Raw genomic sequence first — 13,584 nt, 5'->3', positions numbered from 1 at the left:
TTCTTCTACTGTGGTTATGAGAGGGATGGGTAGTTGTTATGGGGGGAGGATGAGTAGTGATGTACACCGCCATGTGTCTTGCTCCTTTGTTGTAATTTTATGTCCTGTTTTTGATATTGTAACCTGCCATGAGTCGGTTCCGGGAGTGGTGGGAATAAAAATCTAAATAATAATAATAATAATAATAATAATAATAATAATAATAATAATAATAATAATGATAATGCACGTATGAAAGAGAAATGTAAAACATTACTCATACTTGGTCACATTTTCTTTGCTAATAGCACACTTCCATATTGCTCCCGTCACAGCTGCCAGAAGTTCTTTGTTTTCAGAATTAGCAAGTAAAGCAGCGAGGGGTTTCAGGCCGCCATGCTGCCTAACGAGGTCGCGAGTTTCCTGATCTTCAGCACACTGCAGCACAGTAAACATGTGACATAACAGTAAATTAAACTGTAAGTATACAGATGTAGTCATGAGTCATACCATCCTAAAAGCACATGTTCATTGCGATTTCCAACAAATTAAACTCTAGTTTCTCTAGCCACAGTGGGTGCTATCCTGTAAGTGCAATACTGTGGTGAGCCCAAGGTCACCCAGCTGGCTGCATGTGGGGGAGCGGGGAATCAAATCTGGCTGGCCAGATTAGAAGTCCATGCTCCTAACCACTACATTACATCATTTGTATTATATGTTGCATACATGGGTCTGCTGAGACCTGTGCTTGAGGTCCAAGACAGGATCCAAGTAGGCATGTAACTTACCAATATGCAGCAAGGATCCAGTCTGCCTGATCCTATCAGTTTAAATCAATCAATGCTAATCTAGCCAATTGTGCACATGGGTGGGGAGATCTCTTGTCTGCTTTGTGTATATAAAATGGGGTTTTATGTGGGGTCCCTCAGTGCAGTCTTCGTTCTACCTGGATCATGTTCTGGCACCAATAAAGATTCCAGTGTCCGTGTTCTTCCTGAACCCATGGATTTAACAGGTGACTTCCACATAAGCTTTTTACTCCGGTTCAGTTGCTCAATGGCAACAGATTATTTCCAAGGTTTCACAGAACTGAAGCCCTCCCCCCATTACCTTTCCATAATTTCCCTGTGCTTCCTCAAAGAAATTAAACCATGTTTACCTTAAAGATGGCACTAGCACAATGCATCTGAAGCTCCTCGTTATCGCTGTTCAGGTTTTTCACAAGGCTTTCAATCATCTTCTCGTTTTTTATTGCCAGTCTGTAGCTTGGCTACAAGTGCAAGTTAAATGCTGTCAGTTCCATGGCTAATACATCCGATTGCTATCATTCACTACCACAGATCTTTGAGTGACCCAAACAATTTTACACATATCTCTGATATGGCCTGCTCCCTTGCATATGGTTAACATGCATATATAACAAAAGTTACTTTCCTGCGATGGAAAGTGTCTGCTGAGGGGAAGGAAAAATCAAGCAGATCAGAGATTCTTGCACAGGATCCAGCCCATTAATCTTCCATGGCGAGCAAGTTAACACCAACAAAAAATGCTTAGTGCTGAAATTATGCTTCTTAGAACCATGAGACAGCTGTACATCACAGGCACCAGCCATCCTCTCAGTCAAACATTTGGTCCTGCAAGGTCACTATGGCTATTTCGACTGGCAACAACTCCCCAGAAGCTAAGAACGGTCTTTCACATCACCTCTTGCACGCAATCTCCGCACATCACCTCTACACACAACAGAGACTTTTATGGCGACCGTTCTTTTGCCAGGTTTTCATTTTTGCTACTTTTTGCACCCACCGTGAAGTTTAACTACAGCTGCTGAAGAAAATGCTAGTCAAAATGCTTTCAGCGGTTTTAGTGAAAACGTATTTGACATATTAATATCCAAATGGCTTTGTGATATATCTGCCCATAAATCAAAGTTGTGAAATCAGACTTTTTTCAAGAACTGGCACGCGTTTCGGTTGGGTTGCAGCAGAGGTGACCTTTTGGCTTTCTGTAAATGTGGCGCTCGCTTACCTCAGAGGCACACTCCTGTAGGGTCCCCACCACAGGGATGAGCATATTGGAATGTGGAGACTTCAGCAATTGAGCCAACAGTGGGATCCCCCCAGCCTTGCGGATGGCGTCTTTATTCCTGGCACTTTTGCTACAGCTCCAGAGCGCCAAAGCCCCACAGCGTGCGACCTCGATATCTTTTCCCTGAAGGGGGGTGGCATGTGCTGATCCCGTTGTCCTACGACCCAACAAGCCAACCTGATGCAAAACACAGACAAGAGTACTGCAGGAAAAAACAGCTATCAGGAATAATACAGCGATATTCCAGGAGCACCTTGAAGACCAACAAGATTGTCGGGCTGTCAGCTTTTGAGTCAAAGCCTCCTTCGTCAGATACAAGGAATGAAACAATTATTTATACATTTTATAGGTTCACGACTCTGGATCATTTCCAAAGTGATGGTTATTACCTTTAAGAAATGCCAAAGAATCTGGGGAAATGCATCCCTGTCCATAAAAAGATCTGTTCACATTTGGGGGGGGGGGGCAATTCTGTTCTATGCTGGAGATTCTTCCTGAACCATGGTCTGACCACTTGCATGACAGGACTCTGGTTAAAATTGTCTACCTATGGAGGCTCATGAATCATTTATAACTGGAGAGTTGCATTACTAGGTTCTCTTCCAGTTTTTAGAAAGCTATTTAGAAGGCCCATGAGGTTACTCTAAAGGGAGAAACATGGTCGATGGGACCAACTACATTTTAATGGGAATGAAGATCACACGACTGTTTATCAAGGCAGCAATTTTTAAAAGATGAAATCAACTACCCCAAAATGCTATTTAGTTACAATAGATATGCTTACTAGTTTCTTGATCCCACCATGCTGCCTGACTGTTCTTCGTGCTCGCTTGAATCTGGCCACATTTGCTATCGTTTCAGCTGCCAGACATTTCAGATCTTTATCTAGGGAATCAAGTATCTTCACCATGATTTGTAAGCCTCCGAGATCAGCAATGGTCCGTCTGATCTGTGCATTTTGGCTGATTTCCTTCAGGATTTTCAATGAACCAATCTAATCAAAGGAAGAGATTCCGTTTGTAACATTTCTCAAAAATGCATATCAAACCCATTCAGTTGAACTTAAGATGCTACAAGGCCATTCACTCCGCCATGATAAAGCAAACGCCATGATGGGGAAAGGTGCAGTAAGAAGAGCAAAGAAAATAAACTCTTGGAGGACAGCTGGACTTCTTTCTTTTCTTTCAGTCTGATTTGGGAGGGGGGGATTCGCCGGCTGCTCTACACCTGCCTAACTACACATTACACTTCCCCCAGCACCCAGGACCCTGATTCAAATGCAGGGACAGAGAGCTTAATGTCAGCTTTATATTATTTTTCTTTTCTTCAAATAGTACTTCTGTAATATGCAATATGTAGCATGTCTCTCTTTACTGAATAAAATTTCTATTAAAAAACAAACAAACCTTAACCTCCATGCCATTGTCCTGACCTGAAACAGGCCCTGGGAGCCAATACGTGCCCCTTGTGCTGACAGGCTGCACATTGACTGCACCCGAGTTTCCCTAACAGGGATATAAACTAACTCACCTTACATTTGATTTCTTCAGTATCAAGTAAATTGATCAGCACTTCGAGCCCTCCAACATCTCGGATTGCCAACTGACACGTCTCTTGACACAAATTGAAATCTCTCATGGAACACAACGCTATTACAGTTGCTGTTTGGTTACCTGCCTGAAAAAGCGAGAAATTAATGTAATGTTGGTATAAATGCAACACTTTATTATACAAGCTTACCGAGTATTACAAAAACAGCATAACAACAATTCCTATGTATTCTATAGACTGTTCTCCCCCTGATTACATATTTTCTTTTGCTTTCAATAAAATATGTCTCCTAGTTTCCACTTTTATTTTTTCCTTCCTTTCAGATGGCAAAAACTACAATGCACATTCTAAGATAGCAAAAAGAACTGCAATCTGCAGTTCCCTCTCAAGTAATGAGTATATTTGGGGTTATGCTTGCAGAAAATGAGACCATAGACAATTTAAAATTCTGTAAACATGCCACATAGTATGACTTTCAATACTAAGAGTGGCATCCTAAGCAGAGTTACACCTATACAGTCATAGCTTTCAGTGGACTTAGAAGATGTATCTCTGCTTAGGATACAACTGTCAGCCCAAAAGGAATACAAGTTCTACTGCATCAATTAGCCCCCTGCATATACTCACCACCGGAGGGGGGGGCACTTAGCTTGTCGTTAGCCTTCCTTCTAAAAAGGAAAACTATAGTACTTTATAAGCCATGAGCATCTTGGCTTCTGTCTATTTGGATCACTCCTCCTTTATTATTCTCTCTGGAGTTGCTAGTATTTGTTGCCACTATGTCCCGGGGCAGTAGAATTGAACAGTGTCCCTAGTCAAAGGGTTGAGAAGATTCTCAGACATCTCCAGGTACAGCCAGCTACTGAGGATCTTGTTGCCCTGTTACTGCTTTAGGCCACCATTAGGGATGAAGGTGGGGTATAAATGAAATATAAAATAAAGAAACGTTGCATGCGAAGAGAATGGCTTGAAATGGTAGTCACCCCAGCAGAACTCTGCACTGAACTCACTACAGTGGCTAACTTAGGCTAGCCATTGTGCATTGTGGGAAACGGCTCTTTGTCCACAGCTGAAGCTAGCACAGAAAAATTATAAAGAATACCTAAAAGAGAACGATCAACTTCATTGCTTGCTATGTACATGTGGTTACATTTTTGCCTTTTACATTTTGGAACCCTGAGCTTAAGTTACAAGCAAGTAGACAGTTCACCAGCAAGTATTCTTGTCTGTAACCATTTACGCTTCTTGTGTTTGAGTTGACAGCTATTTATCCAGGACTACTCCATCCCATGGCATCCTGTAAAGTAGGGGTAGTCAACCTGTGGTCCTCCAGATGTTCGTGGACTACAATTCCCATGGAATGGTGGAAGAGGTGGAGTACCATAGAGCAGCATAAAGCATAAGCTATGAGCCCTGCTAAGAGCCAACTGACAGTCTAGTGCCTCCAGTGCTCTAAGGATAGTCTAGTAACCCAAAGGCCAATAGAAAGGAGGACCTCTGCAGGGATACAAGAGTATGGTACCCTAAGAGGGCCAAGGAGATTGGAGACCAAGGTCCAGAAACTCCTAGTATCATTGTTATGTGCTGTTCATATAAGCAGGCACCACTGATTGGCATAGCGCTTGGATTTCTTAAAGAAAAGAAAAGAAGGGCCTTATAGACCCTTTTCACGAATAGCAGTCTCTTCAGTGCTGCCCCTGAATTAGCCCACTGTGAACAGCATGTGGCAGTCTGTACCTCTCTCCTTGCTTGCCTATACCCAGTGTCAAACCAGCCCCTATCCAACCTAGAGGAAGCAGAAGAGAGGGGTCTTCAGTCCCTGACATGACCGAGTTACAACTGCTTACACAGTATAATCTATATTTTTAAAGCAAAACCACAATAAAATATTTTTCATATGCTCTGACACATTATCTCTAAGCATAAGCATTACTACTGGTTGCCACAACAATTATTTTTTTCTGTCCTAGTAGTTATTACAGAAAGGTTTCAAGGACAGATTAGACCCAACATGGAAACAGTTAGCGCTCTATTAAATGTACACAAAAGCTGCATCATGTTTAGTGCCTTTGAAATTAGATACAGTGTGTTGGATGCAAAATGAATTCTACTGGCATTTCAACAATCAAATTTTTTAAAACGCTTTAAATTGAAGGCAGATTTTGTTTTCTAAAAGCCTACTCCCTCTTACAGGATGGTTCAGTATAAATAGTCACAAATTTAAATAGCAAATTAATTCTCAAAAGAATGTGTGCAATCCTTGGCAAGAAAACTTTTCATACCACTGTCAGAATAGTATTTGAAGGAAAATGACAATTAATTGATTTTTTTAAAATCACCCCCTAAAATAAGATATATCAGAGTATCATTAAAAAAAAAATTAGCCGCCTTTCTTCCCTATGGAACTCAAGAGGGCTTATGATACAAAAGCTCTTGTACTTGATTCATCAATACTTTGACAGGATCAAGAACAAGGATAAAGTGCACAGTGCAGAAAAATTAAAGCAAGGTACATTGGTACAGTTTATTAATATGCTTAGCGACCAGCCAGGTGTATTTCAACATGCATGCTATAGTTAGTACAAAGCAAATATAAACAACATCTGTACAATGGTTTCTCTTGTGAGCAGGGAGAATGGAAAAGATTCCTCTGCTGCTTCTTACAGTGTTATTTCCATTTGTTTGCCCAATACGAGCTCAGAAATTCTACAGACTCCTTAGATCAGGGGTAGTCAACCTGTGGTCCTCCAGATGTTCATGGACTACAATTCCCATGAGCCCCTGCCAGAATACCCCTGCCTTAGAGTCCACAGGGCTCCTGAAAGAACAGGACTCTATGCATTCCTTCCCACATGGATCCCATCCAAAAGAACATATCCTTCAGCCTACTACTCCCTGATGCCACAGCAGCTTTCTCTATGACACCCTGCATTGAGGAGACCATTAAATAGAGGCCCCAGTCACTCAATAAAGGAATGTATGCTTCTACATATTGCATTATATCCTATATAGACCATGCCTACCACACACACCAAAAAGCTCCAGTGCTCTACGGCAGGGGTAGTCAACCTGTGGTCCTCCAGATGTTCATGGACTACAATTCCCATCAGCCCCTGCCAGCGGTTGTTGGCAGGGGCTCGTGGGAATTGTAGTCCATGAACATCTGGAGGACCACTGGTTGCCTACCCCTGCTCTACGGTGCTTGACCTATTATGAAAGTGAAATATAAAAAATTCCATGTAGGACCTATTCTGATGTACATATTGCATGTGTCTTTAAGTGAGCACTCATGAACTTGTATGTATGAGAGAGAGAGAATAAAAAGCATATTGTTGAAGCTGCCAGTCTCTTGCTTGCTATCTGGGTAGGTAACATTAATCCTATGCACCAGGGGATACTGCGCATATGATAGTTACATTCAGTCAGAATAAAATAAGAGTCCTAGCACCTTTAAGACCAGCAAAGCTTTATTCAAGGCGTGAGCTTTTGAGGGCATTCACCAATTATCTTACTTTAATAATATAGTAAGGTTTGGCGGTACATTTCAATTTAATTCTTAATTTCAAACTCGGTTTACAACAACTTTTCATAACTAGCAGTTTAGATTTAGCACATCTTGAAAGGCATTGGAGATGCATCCTAATGAGCTCCGTTTGGATTGCACAGCCCAGATTCTGAGGGGGCTGCTGGATTATTACATCAAAGCAAAGATCTCTGCTAGACAAATTATGTTGCAAGATGCAGGGTTGTTTGGTGGCAGGCTTTGATCTAAGCAGGTGTGTACCATAGCACTTACATGTTCGAAAAGCACAAGCAGCTCTCTAGGCACAAGATGATCCTTCTGTACTTGCGCCTTGTTATTTTAAACCAGAGTGCTCCTAAACGACCATTTTCTCTTCCAACTTTTTCGTTCTGTTCGACAGAACACAGGTCAAGCTGCAACTTGTTAGAGATGAGTTATGAATGAGTATAACTGAGTTATGGAATAATTCCTTGCCCCATTTCCTGAATCTTCTGGAGTTCTTGGGCTACAGCCTGGCAGTGAATAAAAACATCCAGATTCAAGGAACCAGGGCCAGTGGAAAATCACAACCAAGATAAAAATCACAGATTCCATAATGTTCACATTACATGTCTGTAGCGCATGGAAAATGGCTATTGTTGAAAAGCTAATTAAGCTCTGACACCGTCAGGTCTGGCCTGTCTCAATAACAAGGGAAAGCGTGCAGTAAAATTCAGTTTAAACCCGTTACCAGGATTTTCTGAGACGAAAAGTAAAAAAAAAGAACCAGACGACACACAAAAGAGCAATTATTTCTCATACTGGATTTAGAAACCAGCAGCACTGGGTTGTTGCTTGCATTTTGTTCTTCAACTGGATGGCACAGACTGCTTCTTTTGCTACCTGATCTCTACATTTTGCACAGTCTGCAAAGTTACAGCCTGGGTTGCGGTCCCCTTTGCTTCCACGGGGCATTTATTTCTACATCGATGAGTTTGTATGCCTCAACGTATTTTCTGCTGGAGGCCAAGATGTGGACTTGGCAAGCGACTGAATAGCTAAAGCAAGATGGAAAGAGCAATGAATGTACTTGGAGATTGGCAGGAGCTATTTCCATAGGCTTGACTGAAGAAATTGTCCACGATCCATTTTATACATTTTCAGTGAAAGCTTTAGAAGCAGCAAGTTTCTTCTGAGGGCCCTAAAGGAAAGAACCTTCTTTGCTCAGCTTGCTCTAAGCATGGCAAGGAATGTCTACTATCTCTTCTTGAGTCCTGGGAGTTACCATCAGATATATTTGGGAACTACAGCATATCTAGTTTCTGTGTAATCTGTAATCCTATAAATCTGTGTCATCTAGAGCCCAGACTACATACATGTGTCTTTAATGGGAGCCCAACAGCCCCTGTTAAGAAAATCCAACTGGGATAGTTGGGATAGCTGTCTCTCTAAAACATATTTTACTCTTCCTCACTCAACATTTATCTTGTGTGATTCCTTCAGCAAAACTGCAATGGCCTAATAACGCACCCTCGTTATGAAGAACACGAGGTCTTTCAGAACACCTTCCTTCGCTTTATTCACTCACCTCCATTAGAAGCACTAAAATATTACTGAATACAAATCAAAAACTGTGCGTGAAAGATTAATTCAATTCATCCGCCAAAATAAGATTGAACATTTTCATTGGTTTGCCATTGAAATATCATTCTGCACAGTCTTTAAGGAGGCAAGGCCAGTGCATTGCACATCCCCACATCACAGGAAGTTAGAGACATGTTGTGGGGGACTTGCTGGGGGACCAGGGCAGGGAAACTGGTCATGTGGGGATGCTGTTGCCATTATGTTGGATTGGCAACCAGGAAAAAAAATAAAATATACATGGCTGCCCCCAAGGAGAAAACTCCTAAGTGTGCATTTCCAATTTTCAATCCACATCTGTTTTTCCAGGGGACTGGCCTCTACCTAGTTTACAGTGGCTTGGATGCAGCAGGCAATAGGATGCAGCAGACAATACCCATCACCTACCACACCACTGGGGGTCATTAGTGAGATTAGCTCCTGTGATGTGTTGTTATGCTCTGCAGTTGCTTGGGTACAGTTATGAGTCTGGATGAACTCCAAGCATAGGTCCAATCATACATTGGTCAAGACCAGGCAAAGGGTCAGAAGATTGAGTGAGCAGTCCCAGGGACAAGGGCAGGAGGCAAGGAGCAAGGTCAAGGTCAAGTTGAGAGTCACAAGTCCAAGCGCAGTCCCAAAAGCAAAGACCAGAGACGAGAATCAGGACTGAGTTCAGGCTGAGAGGCAAAAAGTACAAACAAGTAGTCCAAAGGCCAAAAAATAATAATAAATCTAGACAGGCAGGATCAAGTTTAAGAAACTCAAAGTAAATGTACTAAGCCCTCCTCACAGTAGATGAGATAAAGTGCAGGAAGTTAACAGATGTGGAGAAAAATAATATTGAACCAGTTTTCCCAGATACTTATCAGGATTTGCCTACTTTAACCTATTCTTCACCTGGAAAACCAAGGCACTGGAGAAAGCGATGGGTCATGAGAATGGTCACTTCTTTATTTTCGAAAACTATTTAAGGGGCAGCTTACAAATACAGGACAACAGATACTGTGGCACAAGAGAGGGAACTTTCCAATCATTTACAGCAGTGGTCCCCAACCCCCGGTCCGGGGACCGGCGCCGGTCTGTGGATCAGTCGGTACCGGGCCGCAGCTCCTCCTTGTCCTCCCTGGCTGCTGCCTCAGGGGCTGCCCTGCCACTCTGCTGCTGGCTCACCTTTGGTGCTCCCCAGTGGCTGCCATGGCTGGGGCTCCCCCTTGGCACAGCACTGCACAGCTACTGCTGGCAGCTCCCCCCAGCGGGCAACGGGAAGTCAGGGGCGCCAGCGGGAAAGCAAGTGGATCAGGGGCTCAGGCACCGGCAACGACGTCCCTCAGCAAAAGACTACCCCCCCCCCACCGGGCCTCAGTAAAATTGTCAAGTGATAAAAAGGTTGGGGACCACTGATTTACAGCATAATTCTGTACACACCTCTCATATAAACCTTACTCAAGTCACTGAACTTGATATGGAGTAACTCTGCATAGAGGACTACACTGTCCATCTCTTCACTGCACAACTGTGGTCAGCTCCTCCAAGGCCAAGCAGAGTGCAGGGCTAACATATTGCTCCCTGGCCTGCTGGTGGTTCTGGCTGATATCAAACGTCAGAGAAAAGGTCTGCACTCTCCCCAAAGTCGGGCTACTATGGGAGAGGAATCTGGGGAAACTCTGCTCTCAACCTTTGGCAGGAGGTGCAGCTGCCAAAGTGGGTGTGAGGTCATGGCTGGGCCTGTAAGCAGTGTCTGTGAAAAGCGTTTAATGAGACTAATCTGGGAAGACCCAGTGCTTCTACAGACTGTCAAGAGAACAGCAAGCAGCTGAGTCTGAATAAGGAGAGTTGGGCAATCGAGTTGCAATGCAGCCAAAGGATTTTCCGAGGAAAAACTAAACCATATGAAGAGATTATTAAAACATAAAGAGAACGGTGCTTTCTGGAAACAAACAATGGAGCAAGTGAACTCCTTAAATGCAGAGGACAGCCGCTGAGGTCTAAGCCATGACCCCCCCCCAAAAAAACCCCCAGCTCTTTGATTATGATATGTGATCCAGAAGTACGTAGTCCTACATGCCAGGCCTGATGATGGAACACCATCTCTGAAATATTACCTGATTGATGCAAAACAAGTGACACAGAAGCTATAGAAAAGATTTCTAAAATGACAAAAAAAGCCCTGACTCCTAAATACATTAGCAGATCTGAACAAGGTGTTTTTTTTTTTTTGCCAAATGGACACCCATTAGAGCATCTGAGGCAGCCCAGAATCCTTCTCGTAGCAGCAGTTCATGCTTGGCACATGAACCAAAATAGAGGAACATTCAGCAAATAAAACTGAGCAAAAACACATGACTAGGGATTATTGCCAGTCAGGACTGATATGACAGTCCTTGTCCACATCCCTCCCTGGGAGGCAAGATTTTTCTTCTGTTTTTTCTTTCCCTTCTGTGACTTAGTTGCCCTAGTTATCTGTTTTCTCCTTTCCTGAAGAATTCTGGCTGTCCTGCCCTGTCCCTGTATAATATTTTGGCTGTTCACTCAGCCCAGGAACCCGAGGGAAGGAATGGGAGCCCCCTTCGAGTTATACGACTTAAATGGCACTCAAGAACTTTTTAGATTCCAAATTAACAAAATATTTTATTCAACATAGAGGGAAAGGTCAGGTGAAATCATGGGTAAAATTCCTGGTATAACTTACTACAGCTAACTCTTAAGGTAAAATCACTATCTGAAGTGACTTTAGTTTTTATAGTTTCTTAAGCTATTAACAGTTACTTAAAATCTTTATGATCAAAGGCTTCTGTTCAGCTTTTTCCAAACACTCCAGCACAATTGCTTTGAGTATCCTCTGACTCTGGTACAATCTTTCCAGTACCCAGACCCCTTCTCTTGAAACACCAGTACTCATCTTGGGTTTTTAACTGATTCTTAAGATTTCTACAGGCAGTTTCTAACCACACCATACCAGGGATCTCTGCAATCTTCAGAGCAGAAGATTGGATAGGGAAATCCTCCTCTCACTATAAGACTGACCCCTTTCTTTGGCCTGAATGTGTGCCTTTGCTTATTTCCCAAACTTCCTTGCCAACTTTCCCACAGTTCTCCAGTCTATGTTAAATTGCTCTCAGTGAGGGGTGAATTCTGAAACTGTCAGTACTTGATTCTTCTCAGCTAGGGCTGAAATCAGACTGAATTCTCCTCAGCATCCAGCTTGGAAGTCTTTTTTTTTCTGCTCAGCTGATGCTAATCAATCAGATCCCTTGGAACAGCCTGTCACTCAAGGTCTTCTGGCTCTGTGAAGAATTAACCCTTCAGAGACACCTTGTCCCCTTCTTGAAATATGGGCTCAAATCAGAAAGACAATTACCATTCAAAATTGAAGTGAATGCTAGTTTCCAATATCTGTGGAAAATGCTGCAATTAAGAACAGAAGAAAAAAGGAAATCACAAGGCACAATGATGTAGTAGTCTTCTCTATGTTTATAAGTGAAAGAATCAACCATAAAGAGTTTATGTTTGATCATTTGTTTGACCATTTAGACTTTTATGTTATAACCCAGGGGTAGTCAAACTGTGGCCCTCCAGATGTCCATGGACTACAATTCCCAGGAGCCCCCTGCCAGCATTCGCTGGCAGGGGGCTCCTGGGAATTGTAGTCCATGGACATCTGGAGGGCCGCAGTTTGACTACCCCTGTTATAACCTTTTCACTTATAAACATAGAGAAGACTACTTACATCATTGTGCCTCGTGATTTCCTTTTTTACTTCTGAGTCCACATTGAGGAATCCACGGTTCTATACTTGGCAATTAAGAACAGAACTGAAAAAAACAGCTTTTTAAAAAAGGTGTGACAGTTTTGGAATTTTAGATTCACTAATCTTCCTACTTCAGGAATGGAATCCTACTACCAGGTTATTAATTCTGTTTTCTTGATTTATATTACTTCAGATTTTCTAAAATACAGTTTATTATCATGGGGTGATATCTTTAATTCATGAATTACTATAGTGATCAATTGTCAGAGCCAGTTTGATGTAGTGGTTAAGAGTGCGGACTTCTAATCTGGCGAGCTGGGTTTGATTCCACACTCCCCCACATGCAGCCAGCTGGGTGACCTTGGGCTCGCCACAGTACTGATAAAGCTGTTCTGACTGAGCAGGAATAACAGGGCTCTCTCAGCCCCACCTCCCTCACAGTGTGTCTGTTGTGGGGAAAGGAAAGGGAAGGGGATTGTAAGTTGCTTTGAGACTCCTCCAGGTAGAGAAAAGTGGCATATAAGAACCAACTATTCTTCTTCTTTGTCCTTTTTCAACCAACATTAAGAGTTTTAAACAGCCATCTATGTAATTTAGAGGGTTTTTTCCACTATGGGACTTTTTGTTATGGAGAGTTCTCTTTCCCTTCTGAGTTCTGTTTGCATGAACAATTTTTGCCATCTACATTTAACAGAATACGAAGGAAATCTTTCTAGGATAACTAGTCCATAAGTCATTTTCCAGCTGTTATCTGTATAGCTAATTTGATCCAGCAACATCATACATGGTGAAAAAAATATCTTTCCAAACCAAAAACAATGAAACAAATTAAAGAGGCTTTTATAACTTTTGACATTTATGTGAAGGTCTAGAGAAAACCAGACTCCGATTGTTTTTAAGCAATTCAGCTTTCCACTCCATGTTTGTAAGCACCTAAATTGAGCAGATAATAAATGGCAAATTAACATTTATTTTGGAAAGCAACAGTGATGGATATATTGCCTAATTAAACACATAATAAGAATCTGAAGACAACGCAATTCACTACTAATCATCGTCTGGGGATGTGGGGAGGGGGGTGCAGCTGCCCTTC

General features: G+C 42.3%; 1 protein-coding gene across 4 annotated transcripts in view; it reads right to left on the bottom strand.

The window, feature by feature from the left end:
- Positions 1-13,584, bottom strand: part of ODAD2 (outer dynein arm docking complex subunit 2) — a 73,123-nt gene that overhangs the window by 41,043 nt on the left and 18,496 nt on the right. For all 4 annotated transcript variants that reach the window (XM_077303474.1, XM_077303476.1, XM_077303475.1 and 1 more), the window contains 5 exons: positions 3,598-3,744; positions 2,852-3,061; positions 2,008-2,244; positions 1,139-1,249; positions 263-417 (listed from right to left, as the gene is read on the bottom strand). In XM_077303474.1, coding sequence (XP_077159589.1) covers positions 263-417; positions 1,139-1,249; positions 2,008-2,244; positions 2,852-3,061; positions 3,598-3,744 — 860 coding nt within the window. The remainder of the gene's footprint in view (positions 1-262; positions 418-1,138; positions 1,250-2,007; positions 2,245-2,851; positions 3,062-3,597; positions 3,745-13,584) is intronic.

Source organism: Paroedura picta, chromosome 11, assembly GCF_049243985.1.
Source record: "Paroedura picta isolate Pp20150507F chromosome 11, Ppicta_v3.0, whole genome shotgun sequence".
In the NCBI taxonomy this organism is placed as follows: Eukaryota; Metazoa; Chordata; class Lepidosauria; order Squamata; family Gekkonidae; genus Paroedura; species Paroedura picta.
The sequence above is the reverse complement of the archived record's forward strand: the minus strand, read 5'-3'. Positions and strand labels throughout refer to the sequence as shown.